Source organism: Struthio camelus, chromosome 14 (genome assembly GCF_040807025.1).
Source record: "Struthio camelus isolate bStrCam1 chromosome 14, bStrCam1.hap1, whole genome shotgun sequence".
Lineage (NCBI taxonomy): Eukaryota > Metazoa > Chordata > Aves > Struthioniformes > Struthionidae > Struthio > Struthio camelus.
This window is the reverse complement of record NC_090955.1, coordinates 16,827,863-16,847,514: the sequence shown is the minus strand read 5'-3', so window position 1 is coordinate 16,847,514 and position 19,652 is coordinate 16,827,863. Positions and strand designations below refer to the sequence as shown.

The following is a 19,652-nucleotide window of genomic DNA, read 5'->3' as shown; positions in this document are numbered from 1 at the left end:
TACTAATACAGACTTTTTTTGAAGGCACTTATCTATTAATCTGTCCTATGCTGAAAGGTTTAAAAGATTTAAATAATCAAGTCCCATATTCAGAAGTGATTTAAGCATTCATAAGCCTGTAGGAGCTACTCACTGAAGGTGGCACTTAGGTTCTTTAAAGTACTTCTGACAATGGGACTTAGCTATCTAAGTTTCTTAAGCTGTGCAAGATAACCAGAGAGTACTTTAAAGATGTTTCACAGCTTCATGACTTATTGTCTAATGAGCTACTTTCCTTGACTGAAATTCTCACTATTGTCAGACATTTCAAGGATTGATTGAAGCTCACAGACTCTTCAGTGTAGTTGTTTCACTATTAAACTCCCAAAATGTGTTAGCCATTGCCTCAAATATTTGTCAGTATTTTTTTTTTAATATAGCAAAGAATTGAGAGTTCTGACTGTGATGCATCAAACCCAAATTCTTAATACTATCCAGATGTCAGCTTGAAGGATATTTTTGTCAGCTAGTGTATACAGTACCCACTAACCCCACCTGCATGGTGGCATCCATTCAATTGAATGCTACTTTTAAAAAGTTTGAACCTCTGAAACATTAAGTATCATGTAAAGGAAAAAAATACCATGGCCAATTTTTAAAAATGAATTGAATCCTATTGTTTTTGCTTTATGTGCATGTTTCACTGTAGCTCTGAATCATGAAATTAAATTGTATCTTTCAAAACTTTTAATTAAATTTTCATCATATCTTTTATTGCTCTCTACAGTATAATGAAGAACTTCACTATGTAGAGCCGTGTCTGAATGGAACATTAGTTCAAGCAGACAGAGCCAACAAAGAGGTAAGAAATGGAAGTAACAAAACAAAAGAGAAATAGCTTGCAGTGCATAACAGTGTACTATAAAGGTCTTTCCTTAATAAAATAAATTCTGTTATTAGAATTTATTAAATTAATTGTTCTTCTTGTGCCATTTCAAAGATGTATCATGTGACTTAGCAGGAAGAAAAAGAAGCAGCTACCTAGTTAATTTATTTGAATAAACTTAATGAAAAGATACAGAAATCACTGCAAGCATACTGTTAATAAAATTTAGTAATTGTTTTTCAAAGTTCAATACTTTAGTTGCTTTAAATTAAACTATCATTCTGTTACAAAAATTACACAGGTAGATACTTCATTCTTAAGTAAGACTAACATTGAAATTGAAACAAAATCGTGAAGCAAGTGAAAATAAGTGTAATACATGCAAACCAGAAATTTCACCACTCCCAACTAGCATGTCAAAATAATAATGCATTTTCTGAAGAAGGTTATAAAAGACTGTACAAATGAGTTAAATCCTGCAGTCATTTTTCAGAAGAAAACCTACACTTACTTAATTGAAAGTTCTATTTGAAAGGAGCCTGCAGTATGAATCCGTGTCTTTGGTTTACTGCCTGCCATCTAAATGCGGTTGCTCTGTACAAGCAATAATGCATCACACTTTTTAGAAGGGAAAGGTAAGATTGCTTATGCTAAATAAAATTGTGAAAGTTTGGGTGAGTAAGATAAGTGAAAAGTCCTTAAAACAAGTGAAATTGAAATTTAGCTTATGATTTTTTTCAAGGCAGTAGAGGTAGAGGAAGGGAAATTAAAAAAGGCAGTGAGGAAGAGAGACAAAGATAAGATTCAGTCAGATCAGTCAAAGAGGATAGAGTGGTTTGCTGAAGGTGGTATTAATTTTTCTTTTCATGGACTCATGCTCTGAAATGTAGTGTGCTTGGTTCTATCTCTTTCTCTCTCTCTCTTTTTTTGTTGATATATATCTAGAACCAGAACCAGCTTGCATATTTTGCATAGGCTGTGATGAAGGTGAGGGAAGTAGAATAAGAACATAAGTATATTGAGGGAAGGATATAGAACCACGAGAAAGAAGACACAAATGTTATCTATGTGAGGTAAACCCTCTGTTTGTATATAATATACTATCATTAAATCTATTTAATATCTTTCAAATCTCTAAGCCAACAAAATAGTTGAGTTAGTAGGATTTATTAAGAAGACCTTTTGCAAAATTCCTTTAAAAATGGTGCTTCACTTTTACAACTTTTCAGATGGGTTTTTAGAAGGAAACTTTTGATGATGCTGTAGGAAAATAATAGACCATACTCATAACTTTGTAATTTGTACTTCATTTTAATTATTTTGGAGAGTTAGCTTGTTGCTTATGCCGAATGTAGTTAAAATAAATTATGACAAATTATTGAAGGATTTAATGCTACATTATTTCATTATGTACTTATTAATTAGTAATTGATGCTATAGTAATCAGGCCACTGAATAGCCTTCTAATTAATGTAAACGCATTTTCATAAAACAAAGTAGGGCTCGTTACGCAGGCTGTCATTTATTTTGATCGGATGATTGGAGATCAAAAATAGTATATTAAACTCAAGAACCATAAAGGATGTCTGACAGAAAGCCTACTGGTGATAAAGATAATGCATCTATTACAATATGTGAACAAAATGGAAAAAAATTATGATGTGTAGCCGTAAATATAGAAAAATCTAGGGCTTTGTATATTTTATTTTTATAATTTTAACTAATAATTTGGTGAGAGTTTTGTTACAAAGAAACAATTTTTCCATTAATCAGGCAATAGAGAAACCTAAGAACGATGTTTTAAATGAGTATAGTTAATTCAGCAAACATTGGCCAGGCATTAATGTGTCACACACATATTTTATATATAAAATATATATATATTTTTGCAGTGTCCACAGATCTACTATAATTATTTTTTCAGACCTGTCAAACAGTGAGAAACTTGTACAATATTTAATAAAGTGGATATTTCTTCAATTAATTGCTCATATTTTAATTTTTGATGGAGGAGACAGTATATATCCTTAGGAAAATGGAGCCCAAATTAGCAGAGGATTCTTGATCCTGCATTGTGTTGTTGAGTGAGGAGAGCAATCAGTTTGAAAAGAAGAGATAGCACGAGGAAGCAAGTACTTCTATCTTTGCAGCTTTAAGCTTAACCAAACATGTGTATTGAAGAGTAATGGTGTTTTCATCATACCTGGCATAGTGGAAAGTTGGAATAATTATTTTTCTGACAAGAACATAATTTTCTGTATTGTCACCGTACCTGTTGGGATTACTTGATCAAGATCACTCCTCAATTAAAATATTAATAAATACCTGTCCAGTGTATTACAGTCCAGATTTTTAAAGGACATTAAATATGTTTAATATAACTAAGCATTTAAATCTTAAATATATTCATGCATTTTTGGGGGGGAATGGAATGATCGTTGGAGAAAAAGCAGATTTTCAGCCCTTAATCTCCAACATGTTGGCCAAGTAACGTGTTTTTCTTTAAGAAAGAATGAGGATATGTTGAAACAACTGATGATTCCCAGCATCTAAGCCTGTTCCCTGCCACCTTCAAGAACACCAGAGTAATGCAGTCTTGATTTGCTATTCTTCATCTAACAACTTTATTTTTTTAATGGTCACAACAAACTACAAGGAAGAGATAATGATATAATATATTTAGAAATATCCACGCATTTTGATCAAGCATTTTTTCTGCGGAGTTGTTTGTTGACTGTGCAAAACTCTAGCTTTTCAAGAAGTGTGGATCTAACTGAACCTTGAATTTCTGTCAGATACAACTTTTAAAAGCATACTCCTTTTGAGAAACTTGATTGAATCAAGTCAGATTTTATAATATTTATGAAAGGCAAACATGTATCTTCAAATATGGTAGTGATGTGAATGGTGTTAATATGTGCGCCACCAGTTGTATTAAGATGCAAAGCAGGTGTCCCAGTCCTAAGGTTTTTCAACATATAGTGTTTCTGCTTTCACTTTTTACCGTATAAGAATATAATAATTTTTGTTAGAATAATTATAACTCTACAGGTGATACAGCAGAAATCAAGTAGCATCCAATTCTTTCTAAAATTTTTCATAACCTAGCATTTGTCATAAATTTTTTGGTTGGCACATACCTGCCTTTTGAAGCTCACTATGTATTTGTGGAGAAATATTCCCAGGATCTTGTAAACTATCCATAATTTACCAAACTTGCTTCGTGTTCAGTTTATCACAAAGATTAAATCTCTAATTACCTTGAGTAGCATAAATGAGGTTGAAATGAATCTGTGATCCTAAACGTGGTTTAGTAACGTAAAATATGTAACATATATTTGAATTATACCAGACTAATTTATAACTTGGCATTAGCATTAAACAGCTGCTACCTTGAAGTGTATCAATTTGCTATACACAAATTTAAAAAAGAGTGGGAAATAGTTCAGACACTGTTCTGTCACCATCTGCACTTTCTCCACAAATTACAAACATGTGGAACTGCCTATTTTAATACTAGTTATCTTGGGCCAAGAGGTTTTCATCTTTGAGAAACTCCATGTTACAGTTTACCTACCCCAAAGGAATCGGATGACAATCTGATTTAATGTAACTCCAGATTTAAAGTAACAATATTACAATATACATTCCTATTTTATATGTGTTTTTTTAATGCACTATATATGGATTGAGGACATTTCTCCACAAAATGTTTCCAGATGAAGTATATCATCTTATAGATGCACTGATAGGCACAGTAACTCAAACTAAATAGAGAACTCACCCTTGTGTAAATTAGAATGACAAAAATAGACAAGATGTAATGTGTAATAACTTCCAATGGGCTTTTATTTTTCAATGTAATGACTAGAAATTAAATTACCAGAAAACTGATTCAGCAATGAAGCTGACTGAAATTGCCAATTGGAGGTTGGTAAATACAAATTTTGCATACTGAATAGTGTTTGAGGAAATTATTTAAGTATATATTTATCTATCTCTGTCAAGTCTCTAAAAAAGAATGACTGCATTGCTTAGCTGCTTAAAAGTACGTGTGCGCACGCACACACGCTCTATGAAGTCGGATTTTTTTTTTTTTTCAACTGACTGGCCGTTACAGGCGCCCAAAACTTCCAGCTGGCCTCAGACCACTGAAATATGGTCTGAAGTTTTCTGTTGTAGCCCCAGGCAACTAATTTGCTTAACTAGAGTTTGTTTTTCATCTGGGTATATTGAATCTCAAGCTCTTTGTTCAGCATACCAGCTTCTGGCTTTCCATATTCTCTATTTGTTTTTCTGAATAAACTGTACTCCCCCAACACCATGTACTAGGGAACACAGGTGGTTGGATACAAGGATAATCATCACCAGCGAGCTAACCTGTAATTGCCCTGGCAATGAATGTTTAATAGGAAGATACTTAAATGCATTTTACAGATGTGATTGCAGATTTATCAGCTGCTAGTACGTGTGGGTAAACTCCTCTGTGACATATCAGTAAACATCACTCTCCCATCTCACACGTACGCCTCCTGATTGTCTTTTTATTGGTGCATATCCTGATGTAGTTCATCCTCACAAATCAGATAAATCTTTGCCAAGTATGTCTCAGGAACATTTCGAGTTATAGCACGCATGGTCGAGCCTGGGAGCTAGCAGAGACATGCGCTAAACCCGAATGAGAAGTCTATCAGGACGCACTAACAATATGTTTTTCTGTAGGGAGCTCACCCTCTCAGGCAATTAATAGCAAATGCCCTATTTCACCAATATGCTTGTTTGAACTGTTGCATTTATCAGTTGTGAACTGTTACTTCCCTCTTTGGAACCAGTGGAAAATGCTTTATTCACATGTGTTTAAACTTGAATCCATTGTCCTGTAAGCTCATCTAATTTGGGTATTCCTATTTATTGTAAATGGTATTATGGTAATGGTATTATTTTTGGTAATCTCAATTAAGCTAGAATAGATAAAAGGTAAATAAAAGGTAAAGGGGACTGGCACTACTGTGTAGCATACTGTCTGACCAACAGGGAACTAAAAGCATAGTTGTTTATAATGAGAATGCTGAAGATTTTGTATAAATGGTGAATTCAGCATAACTCAAGTAATGAATTCAGAAGCCCTAAAATGAGGGTGGGGGGAAAAGAAGCTGTTTTAGCTAGGTGAATAGGAAGATAAGAGGTGGGACTTCTTTGGGTCAGAAGTTTACAACTGTAAAACTCACTACCAATGTGCTTCCATCTTGTCAGTGGTATAGAGATATTATATAAAGGCAAACAGAACCAAAGATCTGCTACTGTTAGCCATAGCAAGCTTTATTTTTTCGGTGACATGTTTCTATCTGTGAGGCTTCATGTTGTGTCCTCAGGTTAAGAGGCATTAAAACAGCTTATGATGTTTTGTAGGCTATGTGGCAATTAAAACTTTACCAAGCCTACTGTTTTTGTGACTAGCTTTGTCATGATGCTGTGGAAAATCTATGAGCGAAATTCTCCAAATGTCTGCTGTGTTAAAAGGACCAAAATATGAATGCTAGACATCAGGAGTTATGTTAGCTGACAACTTGTCTGCTCTCTTTTGTACAGCTCTGAGATGGCATGGTGGTTAGGGCACCAGCTGGGAAACTGGAACTCAGTTCTCTAGTATATCGCTAATTGTTTTCAGGTGTGTGTGTTTGTCTAGCTGTCAAATGAAGATGGCAGCTCTTTCTCCACCTCTTGAAAAAGGTAAAACCTTGAAAGTTGAAGAGTATCATCATATTATATTGGATGTCAAAAATTACCCTAATTGTAGTGCAGATGCAGAAGTCTTTTTGGTTTGTTTGGAGTGTGACTACGTTCTGTTTACTTCCAGGATGTAAAAATTTGTTGTCTTGTTGAGATTTTGGATACCAGTCAGTTTTTATAATATCCAAGAGTAAGCCTTCTGAAGGCACTAGAACAGCCTGTAAGATAGAGAATGATATAAAGAGGCACCTCAAAATTTCTTCAAAATTACCTCCAAATCAGCAAATCACCCTTCAGTTTTACTATGGGCTAGATAAATTAGTGTGTCATTCTGGCCACAAAGCTGGAGCTTCTACTAAGAAAGAAAAATGTACAGTGCTGACCCGGCATGCAAAATTAATTTGGCCAATTAAAGATTATAGCTGCTGTGTAGTAATGTTCTGCACACCCAAACGTTTCTGGCCACTCTTTTCCAAAAAGTGTAGTAAGCTGGTTATGATATGTATTTCACTGCAGAAATAAGTTCAGCTGTATGAAAGCCCTTTGGCCTTCGTTTCAGGCAAAAGAGCTTTTAAATTGTCAGCAAAGACCTGAAATTAGGAAAGGAACATCGAATTCTCACCTCTATTCAGTTAACTGCCTCCATCTCCTTAATTCTTCCATTTAATGTGTTTCTCATGATGTAACTCAATGTTTTGAATCATAAATAATTTGAGAAAGCGGTCTGAACCTTTGTAAAATCATACAAGTCATCTCTCAAGTGCAGATTTGTTGAAATAAATTACTTAACTTGAATTATTTTAAGTTATTAGCTATTAAAACCTAATAAATCAGAAGTAGGAAATTGAAAAATGAAGCAATAGAAATATGACTTGCTAGCATATTTTGCCAAACAATTTTAGCCTGATCCCTGAAGTCTGAAAATTTAATGTAATAATCCAGGCAAGTATGGTCCAAAATCCATACAATTGTTGATTAAGCTCTGAGGCTAAAAAAGGTGAATACACCTGGGCATACCAAAAAACATTTTCAATAATCTTGCTATAAGAGAAACTCCAAGTTCCATCATGAGAAATGGTTATACGTTTATCCTCTTGTTCACTTGTGCCAAAAGCATATGCAGCAGAGGTGGGCTTTAACATTCTGTATTAGCGTCCCACGAAGCATAGACTATCAAGACAATTAAAAATCATTCCGTGTACATCCTTATTTAAGTCCGATGTAGTCTAAGACACAACTGGACCATCTGATGTTAAAGCAGAAGGAGGTTTATGACAGTCCTCAAATACTGTTTTTTGTCTTAGTAAAGGATGTCGGTGTACCCCTGGCTGTTCAATATACCTGGTGGTTCTTTAGCCAGCAATATTTGTAACTATACCTAGGAATAGGAATAGGTACAGTCACAATAAAAATACCTCTCCTAATTTTAGGTCCTACAGCCGTTTTTGTTTCTGACTTAGAAGGTACTGTAAAGCAAACTTTACAGAGCTTAAAAAGGAAGAAGCTTTTAGGGTTATATACATGGATCATTGTCAGATCTTAGGATCACTGGAACTTTGTATTTTTGTCAGGGAAAATGTTATTAAACAAAGTCAGTAGCATGCCGAGGTCCAAGACCAAATGTATGCATCACTGGTGTTCCGGGTTGAACCCTCTAAGAGATGAGTTCAAGGACCTTGTCCTTGGCTGACATGCACGAGTGGATCTGTGGCCTTGTCGTCTTCATCATTTGTTTTTCAGCCACTTCTAAATGGATCGTAGATACCTCGGCAGCTGAATGCATCCATGTTTCTTTGCTGTAATGAGACACAACTTCCCCTGTTGTGCTCTGGACCTATAATTTTGTAATCAGACATCAGAGTCTGATTGTCATAATTGTGTGCCTAATTTGCATTCAGAATTACCAAGATTATGCATGTCAATTAGATATTTGAGTCCACAATTAGTTATTGCACATTCTGGTAATTGCACATGGAAATTAGGCATACAGTTGCATGCAAATGTTTGTGCACACAGTTGAATAGATATCCAGTTCACACCCCAGGTAATTCAGATGTGAATCTACAAGGCCTCTGATATGACAGTAAAGAGAGCTGAGATGGACCATTATTATTTCTTGTGTAGTTTATTACTGAAAGAGCCATTTAAGATGTAAAGATTAAATTTAAACATGCTAAAGGCCTTTTTATTCATTAAGATCAAGGGATTCCTGCTTTCCAGGATCTGTTTGATTAGAAAGTTATTTAAAGGGGAATTGCAGTGTTTGTTACCATAAAGCCTCATTTCACAATCATCTATCCTTTTTTTTTTTTTTTTTTAAATTGATAAGTCAGTGTTTAATATGCTGCCCTGACACTTATTCAGTAGTAGTAGGGTTGAAATATACTTATCCAGCTTGCAGTGCGTTTGGGAGGCACCAAATTACGGAGTGGAAGTTGCAGGCAAGCGTGGACAAGTTGTAGAGAAATTTTCCTAGAGGCATACTAGGCTGAAACGTTGATCTTCTCATATGCAAATGAGACAATACTTTTAAAAATAACTTGCTTTCTCTAATAGCAGAAGGGACACTAAAACATGACCAGAAGTGCATTGCTGTACTGGCTGGCTATGTAAAATAGGAAAAGCTGAGTGTCTGGGGATTTGCTTTTCTTCTTATAAATCTTTCTTAAAATAACAGTTATTGTGGTCCGGCATGACAGGTGATAGCTGTGTCAAGAATAAGGTGTTACTCTTTGTTATAGAGTAAAAACAGTCTCTCTGCAGAAGTGCAATAGAGGCAATAGCACATTTTAATTGTTTAGCAACCACAGCTAGATGTAGCGTGAACTATCTGAGGAAGCTATCCTTTGTGCTGCCCGTAAAATCTTCTTTTGGCGTGGATCCAATTAATGCAATGCATTCAGGGCACCTGGTATGATTAAAAGTAAAAATGAACATTAAAGAAATGTTAATTTATATGTTGCTGTGTGATTTTTCTAGTGGATATGTAAACATAGTGTTGAGATTCTCAAACAAGAAAGACAAGATTGAAAACCCTTCAAAGGTAAAGAGTGGAGTCTTAGTAAAAAGCACACATGCATTTTAGTCATTCAGTCCTTTTGCAGAATCACCTTGTAGCATCTGTTCACTCTGAAGCCTGGAAGCAGAAAACACTGATTTGTTAAAATTCATAGTGCATGAAATCAATTTTTAACATTTTTACCATTCTGTATATCAAACAAATGTCACTATTATATTTATATATATATCAACAATATATTTTTCAGAACATATATATATGCAGTCATGGAGAAAGAAAATATTTGTTTTTCTGACAGATCACATAAAATTAATTATACACTAGAGATTATGGAGTTTACTAGTAATTTTTAGTAATCTGTTTATGCCGTATGTTCATATGTGATAATGTATATGCATTGTCATAAGCTTTCCACAGTGTCTATGAAATGTTCAGAGCTTTTATAAACTCTCATGGATTTTTATAGCAAAACAATTCTAGTTTAATTATTGAATAGTAATGTATTGCAAAGAGAGATGTAAGTTGTAATAATATATATATCTGATTTATGAAAAAGTAAGATTAGAGGCTTATTTCCACTATAAAATTTGGCTTTATCAATTTTCAAAACTCTGTTTTGGTGTGAAACCCTTCGTTAGTGTAGAAGCATCTGTAATAGCTGTAAACTAACCTCAGTCCCACGTGTTTGTGAGAGAGGGGCTGTTAGCTCAGGGCTCTTTCACCGGGTTGAACTCTTCTGGTCAATACACAACTTTTGTGTTTTGAAATTGTTTTTGACATCAGTGAAATGAATAGTAGTAAACTGCTTGCTTTCCATATTTTATCTATCCATCAACAACATTTTCAGGTTTAAAAATATCAATTATATGTGAAAATGATTTTGCTAAGATGCTTCCTGGAATATTTTATAAACATGATATATTTTAGTCTTCGAAGAATTTCAATGAAAAATTTTAAATTCATATGAACTTCAAATATTTCCACTGGAAAATGGGTGTGTTTTCTGAGTTTCTGACTTGCTTTAATGACTGTAACAGTCCTGCGCTGTGGTTAATCCTTTGTGTATGGACTAATGGCCGTATGTATTGAAGTCAACCTGAGTACTGATGTAAGTGGACTTTGATTCTGATTGTTATTATATTTTCAAAGAGCACTGGAAACCGTACTACCTTGTGCTGCTGGCAGGTAAAGCAGTCTCAGTCTGGGAAATTGCCTTCTTTGCATTCCCACTCTCACTTTCCAGCACACATTAAATGAAGAGTATGGCCATGGGCCTTATGATCAGCTTAGACCTACATTTCAGAGATGTTTTGTAATGAAAAATGAGATACAAATTACAGAAGACATCAATGCATTTATTGAGTATTTGGGTATTTTATTTTCATTCTCATTTTTATTATTACTTGTAAAAATATGAAGAGCACAATTTAAGGGACAGTAGTATTTTAATTCCAGTATAAACATAGTTAGATTTGATTTTGTTGAGTATAATAATATTTTAAGAAAAATTGACTGATTGGTAAAAATATTTCTCTTTGCGTGAGTACGCTAGTATTCGTCTAATGGATCAGACTGTCTCTATACCTGTTTATTGAGCTAACTTTTCCATCCAATAGTGGAGCCTAAAATAACTGCTCACAAAAGCATCATCTCGCTTGTAATTTCCCACTGTTTGTGCTTTCTTTTTCTTATTCTAAATGAATTATTTTATTTAAAAGTTGTTCTTAAAATAAGAATTATTAGTACCATGCAGATACTGACTAGCATTTACTAAAATTAAATCTGTTTTGGTAGGGAAAAAAAAGCATTTTGTGATTTAGCTGTATGAGAGTTTATACTAGCCCTCCTAATTTAGACAAGCAAGACTTTACCTTTTGGCTGCTCAAAGTATTGAGCTGTGATGGACCATATTTACTAGGTCACTGCAAAATAATTTTTTTGAAAAAGCAACCCTTTTTCTGTGGCAGTAGTGTATATTTCAAAATTGCCTAGAGGTAGGATGCAAATTTCTCCATTCGAACTTACTGAAATTTAATAATGAAATAGGAAGTACTCTGCCTTCCAATATACTGCCGTACTATCTTTTGATTTTACAGAATAAAAAAATGTTTCCATCATAGAAAATTAGGGGAGTGATTTGTTTCCTTGTTGATACTACACATGGTGTCCTTTTGTAGCAGCATGGTTCATTGTGTTGTATTTAATGATATATTGCTTGCTCTTATAAATCTGAGAGACTTAACTTCCTTTTCTGAATGTATTATTTATTTTCAGAAAGAAGTATCCAGTGATGCACTACTTTTGTTTTGAAAATGTGTTACTTAGTACTTCATAGCTTACAATTTCTCTCAAAAATTACAATTTAATGTGCCTGTTTTGCCCATACCATATAGGAATGCCATATTTTTGTTGAGTTTCCTTAGTCATTGATATCGATATGTATGATGTTGCAGTATACTGACAAACACTTTCTTGTTCATGTTTCAGCATTTCAGGGAACACCTTGACAAGCTTTTTGCAAAAGGAATTGGAATGCTAGACATTGCTTTAAATGAAGCTTTCAGCATGCTCAATGAAGTAAGTTGATGCTTTTTAAGATTTGCATTGCTGACACCTTTCCTGCTATTTAGCAATTACTAGCAGTTGTAAGATAATAAATTAGAAGTAATTCAAAAATGTGATGATGATAAAGTATTGCCTTATGGAACCAAAACTGTAAATCACCTATACGTGATGCAAGATGCAAACAAATTGACATTTTATATTTATTGTCACTTTATATTATATGCATGTGTAAGTATATATACACAGTATAAACCTACACACAGATGTATATTAAATCAGGTTTATTTAAATAGCTGATCTAGGAGTTAAATAATATCAGGGTAAAATGCGGATTTCACAGTTTTAGATGATTCTTTTTTCTTTGGAAGGGCTAATGTTTTAGGAGTTGCAGGAGTTGCTGTATTTCATAAGCATTTCAGGAACACACAGAATTGTTAGAATTGCTAAGTCATTGTCCATTGCTTTGACTTTTGTCATGATTAATATTTCTCATAGCTTATGCAAAAGGAGATATTTGAATAGATTTGCACTTTATTTTTTAAAACTCTAAGATAGTGGCAGAAATACCAAATTTCTGCCAAATAAAAAACTTTTGGAATTGTTTTCCCAGCTCAGAGGTATTAATATTATTTTTACTATTTATCTGCCAAAACTTGAGGCCAACTTTTGATTTCTGATAAAATTCCTGTGAATGATGTCTGTGAACAGACAGGCAGTCATTGCAATTTGAACATCATGAAAATGGAGATAATCTAGTGCAGAGCATCTAATTTCCGTCCCATACTCCACTTAAAATTAATGTAGCATTCTTAGTACTCCAGGGTATTGTCCTTCAAATAATATTTTAATTAAAATCAGGCCCATTGTCTTTGCCTGAAATGATTTTCCTTGCAAGGTGTATATCAGTCTTAATGGTTATCATGAAAAGATTTTATGTAGTATATTTCAGAGATTTTTTTAAAATCATTTTTGGCAAATGTAAAATATATTGTTATGCTATGTATTGCAGCAGAAAAGAATTTTAGCAATATTGGAATTGCTAAAAATATTGATTCAATTGACTCTATGCTTTCCTGAGAACGTGCATTGGAATGAGTAAGGAAAATCAGGAGAAAAATCAAGGATAATAATAATGAAAGAAAAATAGTATGAAGAAGAAAACCAATGAAAATAAAATGACACTACTAAATATTTCTTATGATATTACAAATGAAAACCCTACATAGTGTTTTATGGCTCAAGCCTCTGTTTACAACTTCTTTTAAGATGAGTCTAGATTTAAGGTTTCGGTAAGGGAAACTGGTTTTACCTCTTTTTTTTTTTTTGGTAACTGATTACAAACAGCTCTCCTCCAGGTTTTCTACACTAATGAACACTTAGAAAATTGTAAACTGCTACACCACAAGCTACAGCAAACAGCAGAACTCATTAAGCAAGACATATGTAGCAAATGCTATTGTAAAAGGCTGAAACACCAAAGATGTCAAAGGCTAGATCAGATTTTAAGGAGGGAGCATGTGAGGTATTTCAGTTTTCCTCAGTCTCGAGGCTAACAAGGAACTGGTTCGAGATGAGTACTTCTTTCATTTATGTCCAAGTGCCAGGAGCCCCACGGTGAAATACTAGCCATCAGTGATCAATGAGACCTAAAGAAGATATAAACTTTTTTCTCAGAACTCCAAGAATGGAACATTAGCTGCATCTTACTTCAAAATGATGCTACATGTAGTCTAAGGCAAGGTTATTTCTGTGGATTCTTTCAGAATGCTCCATCTTGCCCAAGGTTCACTCTTTCTAAAATAAGGCTGAACCCTTGTTTTTTATATATTGTTTGGGTAACCATTTAACTGCTTATGTAAGTCAGTAAAAGCAACTAAAAACCCTCCAACAGGAACAACTCCTGCTAATGGTGGATGTTGCAAGCAAGCATCATCAGCCTATTAAGCGTTTCTGGTAGCTTTCTTTTAAAACTAATATTAGCAGCTTAAAATAAGACTGAAACTGCTTTAGTGTTTCCAGAGAAGTTTTCCCTGCATTAAAAAAATATTTGAAGGTTATCTATGTTTTCTTTCTGATAATCTCAATGGGTTAGGAGGCAACTTTATCCTGATTTATCAACTACATATGGTGAAAGATTTTTTTGAGAGAAGCGTGAGGGATCATCTAGCAAAGGCAGAGCAACATGAGATGGCTGGCAGATGAATGAAAAAAAAATCATGTGGACATTTAATGGTTAAGTAACCATTACAATACATTACACAAGATTTGATAGATCTTCTAATGCTTTATGTCTTTGAATCAAGATTATTTAAAGGCTTTTAAAAGCTTTTCCAAAATAACAAAGAAGGGGAGAGGGGTTATCATACAGTTCAAACATGAGATAGTAATTTGATGCCCAAATTATTGAGTTGAAATGTGTGGAATATATTTTCTAGATGATCAGCAATGTCTCTTCTATTAAGTTTCTGGTGTTTTTTATGCTGAAAGTATAGTTCTGTTTGTTTTTAGGCTTTTCTAACTCCTGCTGCTGCTTATCAAAGAGGTTCTAGTTTGTGTCTATGAGTAGAGACAGATCTCTTCTGATATGATTATTGTGGTGACAGTTGTGCTGGTAGGAAAGGCAAAGGGTATTCTTCAAATTAATGTTAGTGGTGGATAATTCAAAGTATTCCTGATTACGCTACATGTTTATCTCTCAGAACAACTTGTCCTTCTCATAGCTTCACACTTTATATCCAGAAAAGTTTTTTTTAAAAATTAATGTATTTTTATCAAGTTTAAAAGTATAAAAAGAAGTTTACCTTTTTTAGTAACAAGATTACAAAAATAAACATAGCACAGTATTTATACTGCTTGAACTGTGTCAGATTCCAGGGTATCTCTTCTCAGTGGGCCAAACTGAGAACATTTCTGGCTTGCTTGGTACATTTCCAAGAACTCTACAAACTTTGTGTCTTTAGGCTCCAAGTAACTACTGTTAGTTTGACTTGTAGGTGTGTGTTACAGAACAGTAGCTTAAGTTTAGGACGACAATTTAGACCCTTATCCTTCTGCTTGGTAGTTCAGACGCAGAACTAGTTTTCTTTATCATTCTGTATGAGCCAGGCATTGGAGAGCTGACAGGGATACATTCATTAGAAATGGGGATTGATTCACCCTCCCTCTCCAGTCAGACCCATGGCTCTGAAAAGAGGAACTGTTGTAAAAACTACAGCTTCTCTCTCTTACAGTGAGATACCTTTCTCTCAGTGTAAAGGTATGTTCCAGGGACTTAATTCCTGTCTCAGAAATTAAATTCAGTAAAACTCAGTGTAACTAAACTTAATTCATTCTTATGCATTAGTAAGGAAAGTTAAAGCATTTTTGCTTTCCATTTTTACTTTTAATGAAGAAGTAATATAGGCATATTCTGACTAGAGCTTTTTTCACGTCATGAGCGTAGAAGTTTAATTTCTCTTTTTGCCTAACCTTTTGTAGGATATCTTTTTTTTTTTTTAAACTTCATCAGCCTTATTAGAGCCTATTTCTTAAAAATCATGCATCTTAAGAGTATAAGCATGCTAAGCTCAACTGGATTTTAAGAATACAGAGAAACTAATCACAATCGATAAGCTCACAGAAAATAGACTAAAGAGCTATGTCAACTGACATTTCTGGAAACTTTATTAGTTGTCACTCACATTGACCAGTGTCCTCTTGGAAAGAAATGTTACCAAAATCATAAATACAATAGGACAAAATCCTTTTTTTAAACTTTTGTTTCCTCTCGATCTCTTTCCTTCTCCTCCTTCTTTTCTCTTCTGTCAACTGAGAAAATATTTGTGAAAATGTTTTAAAGCGTTCCGCTAGGTATAGTCGTTCCTTATAGAAAAATATTAGTCTATTGGGAAAAAAAAAGATCTCATCTAAAACAAGTAGAAAACTGTCTTTTGTGAACAACTCACCTTGCAAATGACACCTCAGAACAAGCTATTCTCCAAAGGGTTTGACTTGAAAAGTGTGGCTGTCTTTATGACATACATATACATAGATTAACTAATGGTTCAAATTCCTTTGTATTCATCTTGAAGGATAATATTGATTGTTTTTTCCAGGCATAAAATCTACTCCATAAGGTGAAAAGATGAGGACAAATGTCTTCCTCCACCCGCTGCCCACATGTTCACCCAGACAGTGTGGAACTAATTCCTTCATGCAGAGCGTGCCAAGAATGACAATAGGAAAAGCTGCATGAAGTAATGAGCACTCTAGCTTTTTTGTGCAGAGGATGTTGAAAGTTTCATTGTGGGCAGAGAATAGAGTCTTAGAAACCAGATACACAACAGTAAATATCAACCAGCCTCAGCGTAAAACATGTCCTAGACTAGCCCTCCAAATTTGTTTAAAGTGAAAAAATATTGCAGCCAGTGATCAAGACAACCTAAGAGCTGTTTTTTTTTTTTTTTTAAATCTGTGAGGCAACTGATGTTATAATGATGAATATGGTAAAAAATGTCATTAGAGAGATAGATAACTGTGAGAATAAAGGGAACTTGCATCCTATATACTGAATTATACCTATGGTGAAGGAGACTTTGATTTGTAAGGTTATGAAGGATCACGCTTACATGTATGTTCAGCTCTGCTCAAGCTGGAGTAGTGACTATATTTATACTATAAAAGGGAATATAATTGCTTCAAGCATTTTTGCGTATATACTTCAGGAATTCGCAGTGTAAAACCTTTTCTGTTACAGACAGGCATATTGACAAAGTCACTGAAAACTGCTTTTAAGCAGTCCAGTCCAGAAAAAAGGCTGCTTCATCTCTCTCTAAAAAATACTGCTGTGTTTTCTACTTCATCTACAGTATGTGACCTTTAGGTGTTATAAATCTATTCTTGTGAATTGCAGGTTAGCTAAGGATGTCTCACATACAATTCAAAAAAGGGAGGGGAAAAAAAAAAAGACTTTCTCTCACAAATAGTCTATTGAGATTCTGGTTGGGTTTTAAGAATGGTTCAGGGGTTGCAGTAATTAAACTCAGTTAATTTTGTCTTGCAATTACCTGCATTTCAGTTTCAGGATTTGCCTAGATTGTTAAGACCTAAAGATGCTGATACTAAATTCATTGAAAAGCACATATAAAACCCACTTCCAAGTTCTTTCTAACCATTGATTTATGCAGTGTTCATTAGCTGCTGTAAGAATATAGAAGTGCTTGGTACGGTAGTTAGGCACCTACTATATCATGTGACAACTGCAATTATCTTCTTTGGCAACAAATGCGATCTTTGCAGTGATTACCTTTAAAAAAAAAAAAACCCATAGCCAATTAAATAAAATTCTATGACATTTCAAAGACTGTTAATCACAACCAAATGCTCTAAATGTCAGGATGCATTGAAATTTTCACTGCTAACTGATGAATCACTGAGTTAATTGTAGTTCATCATAAGGCCCTTGTCATTGTTATTATTATGGAAAACACTTTTATCACTCTTGCTGTTCAATAAAAATAAAGTTCTAGACAAGTATGAGAAGATATTGCTCATCAAAGCATTTGAATTTAATCACATTCTTCAAAATATTCAAACAACGGGTAACCATGTAGAATAACACGTGCATACAGAGTAATATTTTAAAATAAATATATGAAGGCATTCCAGCTCTCTTAATTGCCTTTTTTAATATACCTTGCCTCTTTCAAAATGCGTTGTCCATATGAAGAACATACCCCTTGACAAAGTAACTTTATCTTTGAGGAAATGTTGGATCTAGGATCATACTAATGAAGGAATCCCATCTTAATCAGAGTCTGGGTAATAATGGAAAAAATGACATGACTAAAGAATTTTTGTTTAAGGGTAGACTGCCTTGCAGTTATTACAGGTAAAAGTTTTCACAAAGGTAGCGACCAGAATATAGCTAATTCACTGTAAATCTACCTTAGTTTCCCTACAAGTAACATATTCCTGAAGCCAGTGTACATTAGCTGAGGTTCAAAAGGAAACTGATCTAAAGGAGAGCTGCAGATGATGTAGATGATCACTGGATGATATTTGTGGATGAGATTACACAGATGTAGAAATGAAGGCAGAAGAAAAGAGGACAGAGCTGAAACCCACCATCCACTCTTTCCTACTGTTGACCTATCTATAAAGATGAGATTTTAGCTGTTAAGAACTGTTTTAGCGTTATGGGAAAAACAGTGAAGAATAACTGAGGGCAACTAGACTGAAGAAGCTTTAAAGTCATAGCAGTTACTGGCCTGAATGAAACTAGAATACTGCCAATAAATTTAGCTAAAACAATCCAGAGGCAGTCAGAGACCCTGAAAGGTAATTCAGCTTTAAATTTAAATACTTTTTTCTCGAATGGGATCACCATTTCTTTGGACACTGTTCAGTACAGATAGGCTGGTGAGGTTGGACAAGATAATCAGAAAATGATTGCTTTGGCTTGCTTGTTATGAGGAGAAGGGTGATAGGATGAAGACTTATCTGACCTCAGACTTGCTAATGTACCTGAAAATTACATGAGAAGAGAGCAAAAGCAGATTGTTCAGCCATTAGAATCTGTTCAAGCATTAGCCACCCCCCCCCCCCCCAAAAGGAATATACTTTTGTGCTCAAATCCCAGGTTATTAGTCTTTTCACAGAATTTTTTTTAAAGGTTTTGTACAGACTAATTAAAAATCAGATAATTTGCCAACTTTTCACGTTGTTGCTAGAAGATAGTTCACCTGTGTTTTCTGAATATAGGAAGTATTACGAACAAGAGCTTATTGTGGAATTAGAGCAGATGGAGCAAGATGGATTTAAATCTAAGGCACCAATTCCAGAATCAAAAGATCATAGATTAGTTTATGGCTCAGTGCAATTGGCTTACTCTTTCACCATGAGAAAATCACATCTCTCTGTGCAGCGACGGAACTTTCTTTCAGTACTCCAATGGATATGTTGATTACTGTCTAAATACCTGCGCTGTGGTACTGCTGTTCAGCAGCTTGGATTACTTAATAGGTACTCATTTGGAGTAACAGAAGAATCTGAAGATGTATAAATATTAACTTGGTTCTCCCAGGTAAACATTTTATGAAGAACAACATAGACTGTAATCCTCCATTGAATCGATATCAGTGCTGTACCTTCTGTACTTTGCAAAAAAATTGTCAGTGGTTCATTTCTTCTTCTGTCCTTTTAAAATTATATTTTAAAACATAGCAAACCATGTGTATTTGCCTCAATACATACTATTTATCCAAAATGAGGAAAGTATGGATTCTGTACATTCTTTACATGTACTTTTGATTTGGGAAACTGCTATATTTAAATATTTCATCTCATTTTTCAAGTTGATAGAATGTAGATATATGCTGTTAGACAATCCACGTTACAACTCAGTAGGTGCAAAGTAACTATAATAAAATGTTTTCAAGTGGAGACTGTCTCCTGCTTCCCTGTTTGGTAGAGATTCTGTAAGATTCATGTCTA

General features: G+C 34.3%; 1 protein-coding gene across 3 annotated transcripts in view; it reads left to right on the top strand.

Annotated features, from left to right (window-relative positions):
• Positions 1-19,652, top strand: part of CACNA2D3 (calcium voltage-gated channel auxiliary subunit alpha2delta 3) — a 476,420-nt gene that overhangs the window by 213,850 nt on the left and 242,918 nt on the right. For all 3 annotated transcript variants that reach the window (XR_696027.2, XM_068907198.1, XM_068907199.1), the window contains exons 9-10: positions 767-841; positions 12,102-12,191. Coding sequence is in view for 2 of the 3 variants with exons in the window: in XM_068907198.1 (XP_068763299.1) it covers positions 767-841; positions 12,102-12,191 (165 nt within the window). In the remaining variant the exon portion in view is untranslated. The remainder of the gene's footprint in view (positions 1-766; positions 842-12,101; positions 12,192-19,652) is intronic.